Source organism: Cebus imitator, unplaced genomic scaffold (assembly GCF_001604975.1).
Source record: "Cebus imitator isolate Cc_AM_T3 unplaced genomic scaffold, Cebus_imitator-1.0 Scaffold235, whole genome shotgun sequence".
NCBI lineage: Eukaryota > Metazoa > Chordata > Mammalia > Primates > Cebidae > Cebus > Cebus imitator.
In genome coordinates, this window is record NW_016107550.1 from 537633 (window position 1) to 557766 (window position 20134).

The window sequence follows — 20134 nt, forward strand, 5'->3', positions numbered from 1 at the left end:
ATGCTGTGGAGGAGAGATAGCGGCTGGATTTGATTCTGGTTGCAGTGGGAAGTTGGTGGAACAGAATGACATGGTCTGATCTCTGCTTTAAGAAGGTGGCTCTGGGCTCTGCGTGGAGGGTGGGGAATGGGGGCCGAGGGCACAGGCTGTAAGAGCGGTTAGGCGGGGTGTTACTGGGGCTGGCAGCGCTGGGATCAGTGCCAGTGGTGGGGTGGTGAGGAGTGTGTTTTCCAGGTTGGAAATGGCAGGCCACTCTGGGGACATGCAGCAGATGCTGACAAGTCCTCATTGAATGAAAGAATGATCAAGTCGAGTATCAGCGAGTGCCTAGGGTGCTCTGTGTGCTGGGCCGGTGCTGCCTCGGCAGGCAGACAGACCCCAGCATCTCTGGCAGCGTTCCTTGTGAGGGCCTGGGTCAGGAGGGCCCTGAGATCCCCTTTGATCGAGAACAAGCCGGCTTGGTGAGAGGCAGCCAGCAAGCACTGTTCTGCTGGCCAGGCTGTGGGCAGCTCACTCGGTGGCTTCCTGCTTCGGTGTGGAAAACCCCAAGCCCTCCTCCATGCATGCCAGTGAAGCGCACAGGGTGCTCCAGTGTTTCTGCTGTCTTCTGCTCTCCCCAGCCCCCATCCTGGTGTGGCCTCTGCGGGCTCCCAGCCTGGGTTGCCTTTGCCCACCTGGCAGGCGCAGGGCTGGGGGCCGGGGTTTCCCAGGGGGTGTTTTCCTTGCGCCCAGGTGCTCGCTTAGTACTGGGAGCCACCTCGCTTGGCAAGTGAGGCCCCGACCCGCCTTCCCTCTGTGAGCCTGAGAGCCGGGGGCCTGCCTGGCATCCACAGGCTGAGCTCTCCACTGTGCAGGCAGCCACAGCAGCAGGCTCTCATGCGCTTGTCACCCACTGTCCATGGGATGACTTTGGTGTGGTCTCAGCTGCACCTCTTAGCTGGGATTGTGTGGGGGGATGGGGGAAGCAGGTACAGCTGTTTTGAATTCTTTCCAGATATTCCCACAGATGGCGGTAGAGGGGATGGTTATGTCACTGTAGAATCCAGGAGGGTGACCTGGCCTAATGATATTGTTTGGATCATTTTAAACTGAGGAGGGTGACCTGCAGGAGACTGCCCCATTTCCCCTTCAGCCCTGTAAGTTCCTGTGGTTCTTCAGCATAGTCTAGGCATTCCCTGCAGGAGGCTACCCTGACCTCCACCCACATCCCAGCACGCTTCCCTTGACATCCCCTCCAGCGCCCATCTCCGTGTGGTTTGTCTGTGACTGTCTTCCATAAAGTGTGAGCCCTCCTCCACCTCTGTGTCCCCGGGTTGGGCATGATGGACTGTTGGTAACCCTGTGGGGTGAACACACCGTTGACCTAGTGCAGAGGTCCCCAGATAGGGCAGATGCAGATGGGGTGAGGGAGCTGGTGCCAGGTGCCTGCCACCCTCTTAGCTGGATGGGCCAGGCATTCCTAGTCAGCCTCCTGCCAGGCCTTAAAGATCCAGGACCTGGGCCCTTGCCCACTTCCCGGCCTGGAAGCCTTGTCAGTTCATATCATTTTGATGGGGAGTGTTGGGGGTTCCTTTCAGAAGTTAGAGCCTTCTGTGACAGGCTGATTTCTCTAGGGCTGAGAGCTCCTTTAACCATTGCATGATCAGCCCCCAGCACAGCCCGCACAGAGAGAATCACCAGCCTGTGCCCACTGAGAGAGCGAGTGAGGGAGCCTCGGAGCACGTGAGACCGAGCTGCTTCCTGGGGCTGTGGCTCATGAGGACAGAGCAAGCCTCTTGACCTGGGTGTCACCTAGCATGAGAAACCCCCAGAATATTCCACACGCAGCTTACTGTGTAGCCATGGAGCAAGCGTCCTGGATTTGGGGTTCTTCTGTGCCCCATTGGCCTGTTTTCTGCCCAATGGCCATAGCGTTCAATTGAGGGTAGCGTGGGGCATCAGGGAAGATGTAGGGTGTTGACGGTGGAAAGGGAAACCACTGTGGAACTACAGTGCCAAGGGGTTCAAAAGCCAGAGCTGGTATGTGGAGACCAAATATAGCCCTTGAGTTTCTGTTTCAGTTCAGAGACAATGCCTCAGGGGGCCTTGATGTAGCCACAAAGCAGCCTGCAGAGCAGAGGCCAGGCCTCCCGAGCTCTCCCCATGCCTCTCACCAGAGCGGGAGAGCTGTTGGCCCTGAATCTGGAAGGGAGGGGTCTCGGAGTGGGACCTGGGGTCCCCTGATCCCTACTTGAGGTTCTTTATGTCCCCAGGGAGGTCCCTCCGCTCTCGGTCTCTTCTCAGCCCAGCTCAGGGAAGCCTGTTCCACTGTTTACCATCCACCCTGTCCCTGGGCCGCCTCCACCTCACTCGTGTAGAAAAATCCCCTTGTGTCAGAGGTCCTGGGGCTTTCTGTGTGTTTTCGAAGCCCATTAACTCAATGGACTCCTTAACTCACTGGAGACTTGGGACAAAAAGTCTCCATCGAGTTAAGGCCCATGTGGGCCTAATTCTGTGCATATGTTTTATCTTCCAATACCTTTTCCTCCTTTCCCAGATCTGACATTGGCAAAGACGGTCACCCTTTTATTGTGACTTTAGAAGGGATCAGTGCAGAGTCAGTGCAAACATGCTTCCTATGACTTGAAGAGTGAATAGCTTTTCTGGTTGTTTTCAGCACACGCCAAAGAAGATGAGTCAAGGACCTACACTTTTCTCTTGTGGAATTATGGGTAAGTACTCAAGGCCGTCCTGGGAGCTGTCCTCCTAGCCCTTCCAGCCAGGGTCTGAGTCTTCCAGGTGAGACGCTCAAAGCACTTTCTGGACACAAGTTCAAAAAGAGCAGCCCCGGGGACTCCTCTGTGTGTTTGAACTATTTTGGTCCCCTGTGGTGTCTGAGTGAAGGGACAGGCACTGCTGTGTGGTTTACAACTCTAACATTGAGAAATTCTGTCTGATGATTAAAGTAATTCATGTTGATTTTATTCATTCAGAAAATGTACAATAGTGTAAAATATGCAACAAAACTTTCTCGTAGACTCAGTGGCCAGGGAGAGTTGCTGTTGATATTTTTGTGTATGTTTATGTTGTTAGCATTTTTTTATATAGCCCACTCCACGTTGAACATGTAATTATGTAAAACTATAGTTGTTTGCTTTTTTCACTTGGAGCGGTTACCATCATGTTCCCGCAGCATTAAAATGGTTCATTTGAATGGTCTCCAGTACTGCATTGTGTAGTGAATGCATCAGAATGTCTTCAGCGATGTAACTGTGGCTAGGCCGTGGGGTCAAGGGGCCGTTCTCTTTGCCGTCGGGATGAACAGTGATTGTGTCAGTGCTTAAGTCTTTGTCTGCCTTGCTAGGATAGTCTCCAGGAGTGGAATAGACAGGCTGGAGGGCAGGGGCATTTTTAAGGCCCCTGATTCATATTGCTCACATGCCTTCCAGAGAAGATTGCCTTCATCTTCTGATTCTGTGCAGGTGTGAATTACTGTTTTTACAGGAGATAAAAAAAAATGACTATTGATTATATTGATTTCTTGATGCTTCAGCTGGTTGGGCGTTGTTTCACCTCTCACTGTCTCTCTCTGGCTCTCCTTGCCCACCTTTGGGGACGTCTTACCGGGTGAGTTTCCGTAACGTCTGTTTGGACTCCGAAGCCACTCTTGGATGATGGATGACTACAGTGGCTTTTCAGATTCCAGGTTGACTTTGGTCGGACTTTGTAGTCTCCCTTGCCTTTCCTTCTCTGTCCTTTCCCTCCATGTACAGTGTTTTGTTTTTCTTCTTTAGATACAGTCCCCGTAGATGAGGCGATGGAGGGTGCCACTGTGTCAGATTGAGCACTGTGCCGGTCTCCTTACATGCAGGGCCCTGCCGGCTCTGCCAGTGGCTTCATCTACATATGGGAGAATGGAGGTCTAGCGAGGTGCCTCTCTGCAAGGTCCCTCAGTAGGCAGAGTTGGACTCTGGTGGGTGGCGAAGGAAGATGGTTTTCTTCTCCACCACGTGCCATGGCTCTGGGACACCTGCGGGTGCTCCTGACGCTGCCACTGAAGAAGATGGAGACAGGGAGATCAATTGGCCTGGTTTACCATGCGACATACTTCTGAGGCCTCTCCCCACAGGATTGAATACCTCCCTGGTGGTTTACAGCTTTCGGCAAACCCTCAGCACCCCAGACACATAGCTCAGAAGCCTGCCTCTTTGCCTGCTTCCTGGACAGCCTCACCTTTGAGCTTCCTTCCTGTGTCATGTCTGGGGAAGAGAGAGAGGCCCCGGTGTGCCCAACCCCTCAACTCTGCCTAGACTTTCGCTGTCAACTGGGCCAGACCAGTAAACTGGATTGTGGAGACATTGGTCTTTATTTTAAGGCTGTTCAAGGCTTTCTGATCTTTGCACAAAGACCTCCTGCCGGGGAAGCCATGGTTTCCAGGAGGGACTGTGTTGAGTCTCCAGACTCCTGTTTTAGAGTGGCTCTTCAGGATGTGCTGGCTGGGTGCCAATGCCTCCGTCCTAGGCTCTTCTTCTCTTCAGCAGGGTCCTGTCTTCCTTCTGCTCTGTGGGACAATGCCAGGACACTGCCAGGCAGCAGAGGGAGGAACAGGGAGCCTTTGGGGGTCTTTGGAGACCTCTTGCTCTCGTCGGCTGCTCTCTCTCCCATGGGCCTCATCTTTCTGTTGCTCAGCCCCTCCCTGCCCTGTGTGACCGTGCATCGCTGAGTGACCATTGCCTTGCCTTTGCATTTTCATGGCTTGCTGTCATAGATATGACTTGAGCGCCTGCTGTGTGTCAGGCACCTGCTGAGGTAGAGAGTGAATCAGACCCTGCCCCTTCCCTCAGGGAGATTTCTGTCTGATGGTGGAGAAAGATCAATAACAGTGAATTCCACACGGCTTAGGCCGGCGTCCATGAGTGTGGAGGCCCTTGAGCTATGGGGATACCGCCCTGTCTTCCTGGCTAGGTTTCCTCAGCTTGCAAGTTGTGGGGATTTAAGGAGATGGCCACACACTAGCACACATCCTCCCTCCTGCCTCTGTCCCTTTCCTGCACTTGCTGATGGGGGTCAGCAGTCAGGGTCCTTGCCCTGCCCACTCTGTCAAGTGGAAGCTCGGGTTCCCTCTCCAGCCCTCCCTGTGCTCCATGAACTGGCAGTGCACCCCAGGCAGCGAGATTACATCTCAGGTGGCCTGTTTTTATTTTATTTTATATTTACTTATTTTGAGACAGAGTCTTACTCTGTTGCCAGGCTAGAGTGCAGTGGTGCGATTTCAGCTCAGTGTAACCTCCACTTCTCGGGTTCAAGCAATTCTCCTGCCTCAGCCTCCCAAGTAGCTGGGACTACAGGCATGTGCCACCATGCCCAGTTATTTTTTGTAATTTTAGTAGAGACGGGGTTTCATCGTGTTGGCTAGGATAGTCTCGATCTCCTGACCTTGTGATCCGCCTGCTTCGGCCTCCCAGAGTGCTGGGATTACAGGCGTGAGCCACCATGCCTGGTGTGCCTGCCTTTCAACAGTGGGGAAGAGAATACTCTGAGGGGCCGGCTGGACTTTTCAAGAGGGTTTTGGGTCCTTCCAGTGTTGAACAATGCTGTGCAAAGATAAAACACCAAATTATCATAATCACCAACCCTGCAGCCTGTCTCCTGAAGATAAAGGACTCGTGTTCTGGTGCCGAGCAGTGGAATTCTCCCAGGAGAGCTGGGGACAGTTGGCCCTGCGACTCAGGATTTTTTCCTCCTGAGCCCTCATGCCACAGTCCTCGCTGGAAGCCAGTATGAGTTCAAATTTCACAAATGTTCTGCAGAAAATCTGTGCAAGTGCATTAGGGCAAGGAGCACAGCATCCTGATTGCTTCTTAAAATGTCACCCTTTCAAGTTGCTCGGCCTCCTGTGCACCTACTTAGAGTGCTCATGACAATGCCTTCTTATTTATTTATTTATTTATTTTTGAGACAGAGTCTCACTCTGTTGCCTAGACTAGAGTGCAATGGCACAGTCTTGGCTCACTGCAACTTTCGCCTCCTAGGTTCAAGTGATTCTCTTGCCTCAGTCTCCGGAGTAGCTGGGATTACTGGCGTCTGCCACTGTGCCCAGCGAATTTTTGTATTTTCAGTAGAGATGGGGTTTCACAATGTTGGTCAGGCTGGTCTGGAACTTTTGACCTCAGGCGATCCACCCACCTCGGCCTCCCAAAGTGCTGGGATTACAGGTGTGAGCCACCGCACCTGGCCTATGCTTTTTTTGTTTTCTTTAAAGCACTTCACGTCCTGTGATTGCAAGCTGGATGCTAGGTCCCTCTCCACTCCTGTCCCCCATCCCAGTTTAGGAACTTGATGCAGAGAAGTGGTTTTGTGCTTTTCAGTGTGGAAGAGAGAACAAAGCCAGCATGAAGCGTGGATGGGAGAAGCAGAGAGGGTGGAGCTGAGTGCTGCCCAGCCGGCCCTGCACAGGGCTGAGTGCCTCTTATGAGGGTGCCAGCTCAGCCCCCACCACAGGGATCCTGCCAGCAGAGGCTGTTTGGACTCTGGACCTCCTTTCCCATCTCCCAGAGCATCCCCAACCCACCTTCTTTGCTGAAGTGGAATTTCCTCTGCAATATTCTCTGGGAAAGAGCCATTTATATGACTGGGCCTTGTGCTCTCAACACAGGAAAGGAACATGGGTCAGGTGGCACCTCAGTGGTGCATCCCATCCATTGGTCAGCTGGCTGGGTGTTGAAGCCAGCCCTTGCTCCTGGCTCTCATTTCTAGTGGGTAAAAGAGGGGCCCAGGCGGTGGCTGAGCGGCATCCTGTGTGTGGAGAGGCAGAGCTGCACGCGCACGCAGTCCAGGCTCCCTCCAGATCTTCTGCCATTTGCAGTGGGGAACCTGGGGTCACACGCGTACTAGTTTAATCTTTCTTGGTGAAACAGGGCAAGTGGAGTGAGCGCCGTCTCCATTCACCCCCCTTGGCTAATTGCAACCATTCAATGCATTTGAATTGTAGGGACAATGGACACCACACATTCCATTTTCCTCACCACTCAGGCGAGGAGGGGACCTGGAAATCACATACTATGTGAGAAAGCGAAGGCAATAGCAATTATCTTAAAAAGGCTACTAGGAAAAGTCTTGTAAATACAAGTCAATGGACAGAGAACAAAACAATTCATATGCTAAAAAAAATTGGATGGAAACCCATAATTACTTTAGGAGTTATGGTAATAAATTATTTATTAATGTAAATTATTTCACAGGCAAAGAACATAGAGGAAACTTGAGCAGAAGGATCATACATTATGTATAAAAAGGAATTGTAAAAATATTATAGCAGCCCTCCTTGTGCCGTTCCAGTTCAGGTTTGTCAGCATTTTAATTATAAGCCCTTACTTTCAGGGTTTAATTACTTGGCTGTTAAAGTCTGCTCTGTACATAAAAGCGTTGTTCCCTGGGGCATTCCCTGTATTAATTTCTACAGGGTAAACCAGTTGGCTGTGTTGAGCTGGGGAGGACTAAGAGATTTTGCTTTGAGATTTGGTAGCTTTTGGTCTTTAAACTCAGCCACTATTTGTCGGGGAAAGTGGAAAATGATTGCACCTTGCAGGAAAACGTGGCCTTCAGAGCTTGAGTGGTTTTGATTTCTTAGAACAAATAAACAATGAATGAATCAAAATGAACGACAGCAATAACCAAATCAGAGCTTCTCAGGCCCAATTACTGGTCTCTGCCACTTCTTGTGTTTTTCAGAGACAATCATTTTGAATGTGATCGTTGGGCCAGGTCCTCCAGTAAGAGACTGCTTGGTAACCAGTGTATGCTAGAATGAGATTTGTTTTCATTGAGAAAACATTACATCCATATATAAGTATGTGTGTGTATATATGTATATGTATTATTTTTAAAGATTTGCTTTATTATTAGTTTATTTTTATTATGGTCATCTGTGTGATTTTTAAAAATATCTAAAATTGTTTGTTCATCAACACAGGATATTTAAATTCTTCCTTGTCCCATTCATTGGTTTCAGACAGTGTTTCTGGAATAAAGCACAGAATGGAAGTAGATGTAAAATGTGGTTGGCACATGATGGTGTTGCCAGTGACAAGTGAAATCAGAGCTTCCTGGGGCTGCCTTCTTGCCCAGGTTGGGCTGACTTGATGGGGAGGGGACCACAGTAGTGCCAGAGGGACAGGGAATGGCCACTGCCAGCCTGTCTGAGTGCCATGCCTTCCACATGGAGAGATGGTCACGTTAGGCAGCCTGGCCCAACTGCAAGAGTGTGACCATGGGACTGCAGACTAGGTTGACGTCTGGGCCCTGTCATTTGCTGAATGTGTGTCTATGTGGGAGATGTGACATTTTTCTGAAGCCCAGTTTCCCCGTCAGATGGGCATTGCTGTGACAACCCATGAGATGAGTCTCGTCCTTGGGATGCACACTCATGCTCTTTCTCAGCTTCAACAAGGACCCTGTTGGAGTGTTAGCTGATCAGCAGTGAATATGCATTTATTGACAGTTTCGTGAAAAGCTCTGTCTGCCGTCAATTCCCTCGTCTGTTTAATGGCGCCCGGCTTTGCTGTGCACATCCGTTGAGAGATGCATCACCAGCAGCTGCCTGTTTCACATGCTCTGTGCACACCCACAGTCAGGATGGAAATCCAGAGGAGATGGGGCACACTGTCCTTGTTGTCCCTTCAGAGTTCTTGTTGCCATTGCAAATACTAGCTGCTCCCAGTACATTTATGAGTGCCTGCGGGAGCTGGGGGGTATAGATGGTGAGACTGAGGCCCCTGTTCCCAATGCCCCATCTGCTGTGGCGTTTAACCTTGAGGATCCCACTGGGTATTTTTTGTAAGAGCAGAGACTTCCCAGAAGCAGTGGCAGCTGCCATGGGCCACCCCAACTCTGCTGGTAAGGGCAGGGCCCTGGTAATGTCTCTGAACCCTAGTCTTTGTCCTTAGTGGCCTCTCTGTCACCTCCCAGAGGCCTGCAGACCCGCCTTCCTGCTTCCTTGGATTTGGGGCCTGATGGAACATCCTAATCCCTTGTTCCTTCTGTCTTGTATGAGGAACTCGGTGTCCTGTGTTGCTGTCCCTGAACCCAAGACACAGCTGCCATTTTATAGTCCATCCCAGGTGAGTGGGCAGGACCTGAAGCTGAGGCCTGGCAGGCAAAGCCCGAGGACCTTTTGTTCCTGACACAGTCTGAGTTGAGTCTCCTTCTGGTAATACAGGCAAAGAGACTCTCCAGGGAGCCAGAGGCTCTAAAGTCCATTTAGAAACAGATGATACCATCATGAGGGAGCTCATGTCATTTCCCTGCTTGTGTCTTCCCACCCCCATGTTCTTTTCATAAGATCAGTTTAGCAAAACCACCTTCAGAAAGACACCTCGGCTCTCTTGATTTTCCCATTGAAAGATTGGTGAGCTTCTCCCCAAGCGAAGCATAGAATCTTTGTGCCCCTGAGGCCGAGTTGGCACAACCCAACCCACAGGGCAGGGGAGAGAGATTGTCAGCCCAAGTAGATAGGTGTGAAATCTAAGAATGAGTCAGCTGATCAGGACCTGACAGCAGGCTTGCTAATCGGGGCATTCTGTATCTTGGTCTCTACAGGAGGTGCTAAACCTTTTCTGAAAACCACATTCTGCTGTACTTATGTGACTATAAGGCACCGCTGAAAACAGCACAGAGCTCTCCAGGGCTATAAAGCTCCTCTATCTTTTGAATATATGAAAACTTATAGACCCCCAAGAATCTGGGCCTCGGGAATTTTCCTTCACATGTGAGGGTAGAAATGGAAATAAGAACATTTGAGGTCAGATGTTCCTCTAAGTGTTTTTCTTGCTTCTAGCTCTAGGATCTGTGCGCTCAGCAGTCTTCTGCCCTTCTTAGTCACATGGTGGCAGGACCAGAGCCCTGCGAGTGAGAATTTGGGGATTTGGGTCCTTGTCTCTGCATATGTAGGCATCTCCTTCTCCTGTTCTTTGTGGCGTAATCAAAAGTCAGAAACTGCAAGCTCAGACATCGAACCTCAGCTTTGGAAGAGACCTTGGTCACCTAATCTGTCCAAGACAGAGAGAACTGGGCCCCAGGACACTTGTGTGGCTCACCTTCCCATCTGCAGGCAAAGCCCCGTATGCGTTTATGCTACACACAAATATACATGCTGTCACATATGTATCATTTCAGACTTGTGAAGATACGCTGAGTGGGGACACGGAGAAGCTTTATATACCCTCAAGGCTAAAGCAACAGGCGCAGCATAGGACTGAACGGGCTGGTGCCATGCTCTCAGGCTGTGGGGCATTGCGCCCTTTCAGGGCTCCCAGGGGCTTGGTGTCAGGCTGCAGGTGGATGGGGAGCCCCTCTGCCTAGCTTTGGGACACAGCTGATGGGCCATAGCATGTTCTCAGGGAGAAAGTGGGAGGCTTCACACTCACCTTGTTCACAGGAGTAAGTTGGCCTCTCAGGCCTTTGCTAGTGGCTCTCTATCAAGAGCATGTTGTACAGCTTGAGAAGGAAGCCCTGAAGGTCCCATCCTGTCCTGTGAAACCTACAAGTTCTACTCTCCATAGTTCTACTTCCTGTAATTGGCCTAAACCAAAACATAAACACCAACTTTCAGTGATGTTATGAATTCAAATTTGTAGAGACCGGAATTGTCAACCCTCCTGAAGCTTCTGGGCAGTGGTGCTGGATGGCCCCAATGGCCGCCATTCTGACAGATGTTTGAGAACTCAGGTCTCTATGTCGTCTGCATTCCAATGCCTACCCAGAGAGATTCTGATTTACCAAGTCAGAGATGGGGCCTAGAAATCTGCATTTTAACAAACAGCCCCAAAGGATGCTCCTGTAGGTGGCCTAGAACCCACATGTTGAGAAGTTCTAGTGCAGAGAAGCCAGGTTACCACTCCAGCCGGGTTCCACAGAGGCTGGTATCCAGTTGCAGCTCTAGTTGAGTCAAGCCTCAGCTAGGAGAGCGTTTCCAATACTGTTAATTATCCTCATGATGACTGCTGTTTTTGAGAGCCTACTCTATACCCTGTACAAGATGCCTATTTAATTTTCATAGTAGCTATGAGGATAAGTAACTTACAGAGCTGAGGTTTGAACCCAGGCCCTTGCCCTTTCCACTACACCAAGTGACTATTGCTCAGTAGACTCCTACGTCCACAGCCATTGTGACTTCAAAGACTTACAGTTGTTTGTGCAGAAGTGATATTGAATGGAAGGGGTGGGGGCACCCCGTATCCTCTCCTCAGAGGCCTACCAAGGCCCTTTGTGTAGTGTGACGTCAGGGCCTAGCGGTTGGGGCAGTTTGCCATTAAAAATTAGCTTCTATTCCTGTTTCTTTTGTCTGGTGATCTGACCCAATAAATTGCTTTCTGTTCCCTGAGCGAATGGCAAAAACATAGGGCTAAACATAGCCTCGATTGTTTTTACTTTTCTCATATTGTACTTCTCAAAGCGATAAAGATAGAAACAATTAAAATATTATCTGCCTGCAGGCTGCACAAGTGGCCACCTGGCTGGTGTTGATACACCGTAGCAGTACTTTACATTTCCAGAGTGTCTTAGACGTGACTGCCAACCAACGCATCTCCTGGCTGAGTCGCACATGGCCACAAGGCCCAGGTGGGGCAGATGGTTCAGGGCACAGCCCAGGTTGGACTTACCCGGCCAAGGAAGACTCACCTTTGCCAAGGACAAAAGACACATGAGTCCAAGGGAGCGCCACATCCTCTTGTAGCTTTTATTTCAGTTTGCAATCCAGTCCTTCATCCGTGCACCAGACTCAGGTCTGCTGTGTGCCCCGCTCCGTGCTCGGCACCGGGGAGCCTCACTGGGGCTGTGCTTGAGAGTCTGTGGCTTAGGAGGAGAAGTAGATGTGTAAGCAGATCAGTAATTACAGTTCGGGTGCACAGAGCTAGGAGAAGGTGCATCTTCAGCGGAGCTTTGAGTTGGCTTTTTAAATGAGGAGACTGTCTTGGTGAAGGGAGGATGAAGGCAGGAAAATAACATTCCAGGCCTTTGCAAAGAGTGAAAGAGCTGATGTCTGGGGGAAGCGGCACTTCCCTTCACAGTTAAAAACTGACTGAATCCTCCGCCCAACAAAGAAATCTTATATATTAGGCCATAGAGGCTTACTCTGTAACACAGGATGAGTAGGTCCTGTAGGAATTCGTCATCCAGCTCTGATGTCCTGGGTTTTGATAGTCCCCTCGAGGCCCCGCGAGTGGGACTTCCAGCCTTTCTGCATGTAGATCTTACCTGTGCTCGCTCCCGCAGCACAGTTATTAAACTTTAGTTTTGTAAAGAATCGCTGGTGCGTAAGAATTACTCTTTTGGGCTGTCTACGCAGAGCCGGGGGAGGAGGTGTACTTTGTGGGCTGGTTCAGGGATTCTTCAAGGGTGAATCTGATGCTATATGATTCTTTTCTGACCTTCACTGTCATAGGAGGTTTGATACCTGGAGCGTAGGGTTTGTTGGGGGGAACAATGGGGAGGTGGGCCCAGGTGCCAATCTGAAGCGCTTGCCACCTTTCCCAGAAGCAGCGGGTAACAGCTGAAGGGAATGGGCCACGATAGGTACTAGGTGGGGGCTTCAGAAAGTTCTCTAGAGGCAGTGAGGAGATAGGACTGGAGTAGGGAGGCCCTGAGGAGTCCCTTTAGGAAGCACCAAGATTGCAGGATGGCCGTGGAAAGGAAGGGCACTAGCAGATGAGAGAGAGGGCGTGTTCCTGTTTACCTGGCTCCCAATTCCCCTTTCTTTTCATGATTTCCCTAGAGGTGGGGAAAATTCCAGGCCAGTGGCACAAAGATGGAAGAGAAGATGGTATCCTCTGAGAGTGGGATTAACTCCTTTTTATCCCGGGTTTCCCTGAGACCTGATGGAGACACAGTCTGTAGTATGCCTCGGGCTCCGTGCGCGCTGGCCACCCTCACCACTCCGTGCCCAGCCCATTGGTTTCCTCCTCAGTTGGCCACATTCCTGCCCCATCTGGTGCCTCAGTGCCTTGTCCCAAAAGAGAAGTTAGTGGCCAGCGTTTTTGTATGGCAACTTCCTGAACACCCAGAGGAGTCAACCCAGAGGAGGGCGGGCTATGGGCCCCCACCCTGACCCTGGCTCACCTCCTGAGTTAAGCAAGGGCACAGCACCCGTGGGCTTGGTGCCCACACCCCCCACATATTTGGTAATACATTTTTTCTCATAGAACATTTGGAGACTATAGAAAAACTAAAGAGAAAAAATAAATTAACCAGTTCTCTGCCAATCCGCTATTAGCATTTTGGTTTATTTCCTTCCTACCACAACATACACATTTTACTAAGTAGGAATCACATCGTCTATACAGTTTTATATCCTGTTTCTTTACACTTAGCTTTATATTACTAGCATTTCCGCACGCCATTTAATATTCTTTGAAACTCTGCTTCTTCATGCTCCATGTTATTCCTTGATAATTGATTTAACCAGCCCCCTGCTGTAAGATGTTTAAATTATGTTTACCATTTTGCTATGACTCATTTTGATGAACATCATCATACATAAATCTTCACTTTCTTCTTAAGATAACTTTGTTTTCTTTTAAGTCAGATAACTGGAATAGTTGTGACTCTGTCAACAAGAGTATATTTTCTTTAATTTTACTTTATAGTTGGTCATGGTGACTCATGCCTGTAATCCCAGCACTTTGGGAGGCCAAGGTGGGCGGATCACTTGAGGCCGAGAGTTTGAGGCCAGCCTGGCCAACATGGTAAAACCCCATGTCTACAAAGAATAAAAAAATTAGCTGGGTGTGTGGTACATGCCTGTAATCCCAGCTACTCAGGAGGGCGAGGCACCAGAATAGCTTGAATCTGGGAGGTGGAGGTTGCAGTAAGCTGAAATCATGCCACTGCTCTCCAGTCTGGGCGACAGAGCCAGGTCCTGTCTCAAAAAAAAATTTTATATTAGTTTATTGAACTTTCAGCTGCTGACTAGTGTCAAGCTGAAACTGATTTAACAGAATGGTGAATACCTAAAGGAAGTGGTTTCCTTGGGTGCTGAAGCATATTTGAATATCCTAATGGAACTTGCAGGAAGGTACTTTGGCTGATTTTTGGAGGAGCAGGTATCGAGACCTGCCGTAGTCAGGGCCTGAGAGATCTCAGAGGTGAGATGAACAGCGTGTGATGAATGAATCGGATGTTTAGCGACAGTCCTGCTTTGTTGCAGCCGACTTGCCTGGGCTTTTGTCTCCCTCCTGCATCTCCAGCTTCTGAGGCGCTCTGTGAAGACAGCCTCTGGACAGTTTCTTCCCATGTTCCCTGCCAGGGTCCCAGCCCCTCAATCCTTATCTCGTGACCTTGGCGGGATGCCTGAGAAGAAGGACTACCACCGTTAGCTCTGCCTTGGCTTTTATTCTGGGCTCCTGGCCCTCGCTTTGTAGTACAGAAAAGGGCCTGTGCTCTGGGGCCTGACTAACCTGGGTGTACATCCTGTCAGGTATTAGCCATGTGGCCTTGGGCTAGTTGCTCAATGTCCCCCAAGCCTCAGTCTCCCCATCTGGTCCGTGATTGTACCTGTACACAGGGTGCTGTGTGGATGACACAGCCCAGGGTAAATGCTCAGTAAGTGATCTGCATTGCTCTGAGACCCGGCGTGCATTTAAATACCTACCGAGTAGCATTGCAGGTCTCACTTCTACTCTCTTGACTGGCTCAAGCCATCCACATGTGCATGGTTTGTAAATATATATAGGTTCCAGGAAATAGTGCTGACGAGTTGTTCCCTGACAGCACGGCATATTTCCTAACTTTGCTTTTCTACTATAAACTTGAATACAGGAGCGATGTCAAATTTATCTTTGCATCTCTTAAAATTCCCAGCATGGTGCCTGATTCCATAGTAGAAATACAGTATCTAGTTCTTGAATATTTCACAGAAATAAAGGTTCAAGTGCAAATGTAGCATTTCATAGCAGAGTAGCTTATTTATTCATGTATTCAAGTAAAGACCTGAATACATAAGTTTAAGTGGTGCCCTTAAGTCTGTGAAGACCAAGACTTGTCCTTACAGATTTTAATTGCTTTAAGTGAAAAATCGAGTGAACACAGAGAAAGCGCTGTGATTGGCAGCCATTGATGATATTGGTGTTGAGCATTTTGGTGGAGGTGACCTAAATCAGTACAAGCTCCAGCTTCTATTCTTAGCAAAGGCTTTAAAGGTGGCATTTGGGTGAACTAACCTGGCAGTGCCCCAGCCATCTTGTGTCCTTGGCCATCTGAGGTGTTGAGAGACATTTTTGGTTGTGGTCTTCTGCCGGGGCATCAAGTCCCAGTCCTGAGAGCTGCAGAGAACCTAGCGGCACTTAACACGTCTTGTCCTGACTCTTGCCAGCCAGGGCAGGGTTCAGGGTGATTCGGTTTCCCATCCATAAGATGAGAAGGCATTTTGGATGAAAATTTGCTTTGGATTCTCCTGGGAGGCAGTGTGGTATACTGGAAAGAAAAACCCTATCAGGAGTCCCAGGGGTATATCTGGATTCTAGGCCCTGCTCTGCTTCCACTTCCAACTCAAAGCCTTGGGATTCACCTCCCTTCTCTGAACCTCGGTTTCTCATCTGTAACATGCGGTTGGACTGGATGGTTTCTAGGGGCCTTTTGGCTCTTAAGATGCTATGTTTGAAATGGGCTGTTGGTGTGGAGCTAATAGAGGGCTGGAGTGAAGGCCTTCTCAAATTCTGTTTTCTCCTTGTCATTTATGAACCAGAAAATGACAGATGGCGAGACCTGGACAGGAAATGCCCCCTTCAGATTGACCAACCAAGCACCAGCATCTGGGAATGCCTGCCTGAAAAGGACAGCTCACTGTGGCACCGGGAGGGAGTGACCGCCTGTGCTGTGACCAGTCTGATCAAAGACCTCAGCATCAGTGACCACAATGGGAACCCCTCAGCACCCCCTAGCAAGCGCCAGTGCCGCTCACTGTCCTTCTCCGATGAGATGTCCAGCTGCCGGACATCATGGAGGCCCTTGGGCTCCAAAGTCTGGACTCCTGTGGAAAAGAGACGCTGCTACAGCGGGGGCAGCGTCCAGCGCTATTCCAACGGCTTCAGCACCATGCAGAGGAGCTCCAGCTTCAGCCTCCCTTCCCGGGCCAACGCGCTTTCCTCCCCCTGTGACCAGGCAGGACTCCACCACCGATTTGGAGGGCCGCACTGCCAAGGGGTGCCAGGCTCAGCCCCCTGTGGACAGGCAGGTGACACCTGGAGCCCTGACCCATACCCCATGGGAGGGGGCCGGCTGGACCTGCAGCGGTCCCTCTCTTGCTCACACGAGCAGTTTTCCTTTGTGGAATACTGTCCTCCCTCAGCCAGCAGCACACCTGCCTCAACGCCAGAGCTGGCGAGACGCTCCAGTGGCCTTTCCCGCAGCCGCTCCCAGCCATGTGTCCTTAATGACAAGAAGGTCGGTGTTAAAAGGCGGCGCCCTGAAGAAGTTCAAGAGCAGAGGCCTTCTCTAGACCTTGCCAAGATGGCACAGGTAAGAGTCCTGGCAGCCTGGAGTCACCTTGGTGCTCACTGGAGCCTCTGCTGGTTCTGGGCCATCCTAGACAAGCATAGAACTCTGGTTTCCGAAATACCCAGGAGTTGGTTAATTTCCTTGTTTTTTAAACCTGTTCAAAGATAGCTTATTTCCAGTTGGTTTTTAAAACACGTTTTTTTTTTCTCTCTATTTACAACCAAATATTCCCTTTCACTGTGAGCATAGTGCTAGGGGTACAAGGGCAGCCAGATGGTGAGAGGCGGGGCGTTGGTGGGCAGACCAAACACTGGGAATCCCCTCTGGCCCTTCACTGGAGCCGTCTCTCCCAGGAAGCCACCCCTGTAGCTGCTGCAAGAAACATTCACACACACTGGGATTCAGTGTCCCTTGGATGATGCTGATCCTGAGATTGGGCTTGTGGGTAATGGTTGCTGAGAGCTAGTGACTGGGGGCAGTTCATTCCTTTGATTAAACTGTTGAAATATGAGGCCGACAAGTTGTGATCAGTATCCTCTGAGCTGCTTCTGCAGTCATCCTTGCCCTTCACTGTAGAGGAAGTGTCTGGCCACATGCTCCTGTCACTTGGACTTTATCCTCTTTGTCTTGGAGCCCTGCCTTGTGCTAACACTGATCTTGGATGTTGATTTGAGTGAGATGAACTTGGAGTTAATACTCCGTCATCAGGAGAGGCTCTGAGCCTGCTGCCTCTGGTCGTGGCTGGGGATGGCAAGGTGATCGTGAGGCCCAGGAAGTGGTGCTGGCCGCCATGACCGCTGACTCAGGGATCAACGCGCTTGGTTCTGTGTTCATTCAGGACGCCGTCAGTTGCTTAATGCCACGGTCTGACCATCATCTTTTCTGGACTTGTTTCTATAAACATTGGTCCTCACTGGGTTTGAGGGTGAAGATCATCTTGTTGGTGAGGATGGTTTCAGAGGGGTTGGCCTTGGTCACTCAGCATTTTGGCCAGATCCAGGGCAGGCAGGATCATTGTGCTCACTGTGTTTCAGGCGGGCATAGCTGACTTCCTTCAGTGCCTGATGTTGCTTTCTCAGTTGGGTCTTCTTTCCTTTTACAAAGAGAGTGCAGTTTCTCTTCATGGGGTTTTGCCCCTCTCTCCTTTACTACCTACTCCTAACATAGAGGTCTACCCGGAAGGGAAGGGGTGCAGGTGTCTTAGGTCCAGAGCATACCTGGCCCCGAGTCCAGACTTTCTGGCCACCTTTGTTCAGGAGCCTGGGCGCTGGCTGGGGCAATAGGAGGGCAAGATGGTGGTATGCTTGTGCCTCCTCTGTGCCAGTGCGATCCGCTTGGGGGAGGGCCTGCAGCGGTGTGGGGCGGAGCTGCCTCTCATCCAGTTTCTGTTTCTTCCATTGCGGCTCCAGGCGTGTGCCATTCTCTTTCCTGCATAGTGGACGTTTTTGACTTTACTAGCTGGGCAGGAATTGAACACATTTATTGGATACCCAGAGGAATTTCCCCTCTCTAGAAAAGTTTACATAGGTAAAAAGGCTGGAGAGGTGACAGATTTGGGTGACTTCTGACGAAAACCCACAGTCCAGAGCTCTGGGTATGATAACGGCTTCAGTTAAATTTTTAATGCCGAGCATATTTTATTACCTAATAAGCTAGATAGGTAATAAAAGCAGCATACATATTATTATATTTTACTAGCCACAGTTGGAATAACACCACTGGCATCATTGGAGACATTTCCTGACCTCGTTTGGTGAGAAACTATTTAAAAATAATATTGCTCGGTGTGGCTGTGCCCAGTTGTATAGACGGCTTCGTTGGCTCCAGGCGGGCCTCCTGGATCTGGGAAGTGCATGGAGCCTGCTCTGGTTCAGCCTGTCTGTCCTTGGCCACCTGCTTGGCAGTGGGTCCCGGGCACAGGGAAAGTACAGAGGGGTCTCTGGGAAGCATGTGAGCCCTGAGACTGGGCCTGTGGACGCTGAGCCATGCCCGCACCAGGAGTCTAGACACTGGCCAGCCCTCTCTCTGTCAGACTCTGCCATCAGATGATTTCTAGCCTGGGGAGGTGGGCCTTGCTCTTCTATGGGGCCCTGAGAACAAGACCTAGGGTATCCCTGTGTGTTTGTCAAGAGCCCTGGGCGTTGCAGGGCCTCATGCATGGGAACCTGATGAGCTGGGCGTGTTGCCGGTGTACAAGGACTAACATGTTGCCAGATGGCCACTGAGGTGGGACCACTGGCCACAGACCCTAGCATCTGCGTGCTGTGGCTTCACTCAACATTTGGGACCACTGAGAAGGGGATGGGGCCTGCCCTGCCTGCCCATGGAAGTAAGGCTTGGAGTTGGGCTTTCCATATCTTTGGAAGGGCAGGCTTGCACCTTCCAGGTGAGGCCCGCTTCCTTCCACCGTTCTCTGGCCTCTCTTTCCTGGGCCTTTGGATCTCGGTTCACACCTTTGCCTTTGGGGGTGAGAGCTACACTTTACATTCTTGTTCTTTTTTTCTTTTTTTGAGTCGGAGTTTCGCTCTTGTTGCCCAGACTGGAGTGCAATGGTGCGATCTCGGCTCACCGCAACCTCCGCCTCCTGGGTTCAGGCAATTCTCCTGCCTCAGCCTCCCGAGTGGCTGGGATTACAGGCACGCGCCACCATGCCCAGCTAATTTTTTGTATTTTTAGTAGAGACGGGGTTTCACCATTTTGACCAGGATGGTCTCGATCTCTTGACCTTGTGATCCACCCGCCTCGGCCTCCCAAAGTGCTGGGATTACAGGCGTGAGCCACCGCGCCCGGCTACACTTCACATTCTTGTAAAGGTGCCCTTCGTCTGTGGGCTCTGAGGCCAGGGGTGTGAGAGCCTCAGGTTAAAGGTGCAGACAGCCTTTTCAGTTAGACCTTTGGAGCAGCTGGCCATTCTAAAGAGCCCCAGCTCCCCTAGAGGCCCCGACTGGGTCCCAGAGCAGATCTTGAGGGTGTGTGTGAGAACACGGGGGCTTCCCTCTGGCCATCACACGGTGTAGCCAGATGGGCCGTGCTAGCTGGAGCCCCTCCAACCCGCCGGCAGGAAAGGGACCAGGGAGAGAACCCGAGAGAGTAAGAGGGCTAGAAGCGCTGAGGTCCCAGGCCCTGCCCTTGTCTGTATCCACAGTTGAGTCCAGCAGGAGCAGGCGCTCTGGGTGTAGACCCTGTGCAGGGGATGTCAGGAGATGTGACCTCAGAGGTTGGCCATTGCAGTCCCTCCTGAGGAAACAAGCTCTGTTGGTCCCCTCTGTTGGCTCGTCTGGGCGTGGTGTTCACTTTTGGGTCTGCATTTAGAAGGTGACATTGACAAACCGGAAGGCCTCCAGAGGTGGGGCCAGAGACTGGAAGCCCTGGGCAAATTGCTTAACATGTGGGAGGCCAGGACTTGGGAGGTGCAAGGGAGGCGACGTGTGTGGAGAACGCGCTTATGTGTATGTGTGTGTCGGTCCATGTGGGTGTGTGTCTATAGCTGTGTGTGTGTATCCACATCTTTTGATATGCACGTGTGTGCATCTGTATCTGTATGTACATAAACGCCCCACCCGGCGCACTGGCTGGCCCAGGGTGGGTGCTGACAAACATCCGTGATCATCGTCACAGTCACAGGACTTGGAGGAAAGGTGTGGGCTGCTTCTAACAGAACGAG

The 20134-nt window shown here is 50.8% G+C and overlaps 1 protein-coding gene across 2 annotated transcripts in view; it reads left to right on the top strand.

The window, feature by feature from the left end:
• Positions 1 to 20134, top strand: part of FAM53B (family with sequence similarity 53 member B) — a 116732-nt gene that overhangs the window by 44899 nt on the left and 51699 nt on the right. For both annotated transcript variants that reach the window (XM_017497853.2, XM_037727618.1), the window contains exons 3-4: positions 2657 to 2711; positions 15719 to 16491. In XM_017497853.2, the coding sequence (XP_017353342.1) occupies positions 2657 to 2711; positions 15719 to 16491 (828 nt within the window). The remainder of the gene's footprint in view (positions 1 to 2656; positions 2712 to 15718; positions 16492 to 20134) is intronic.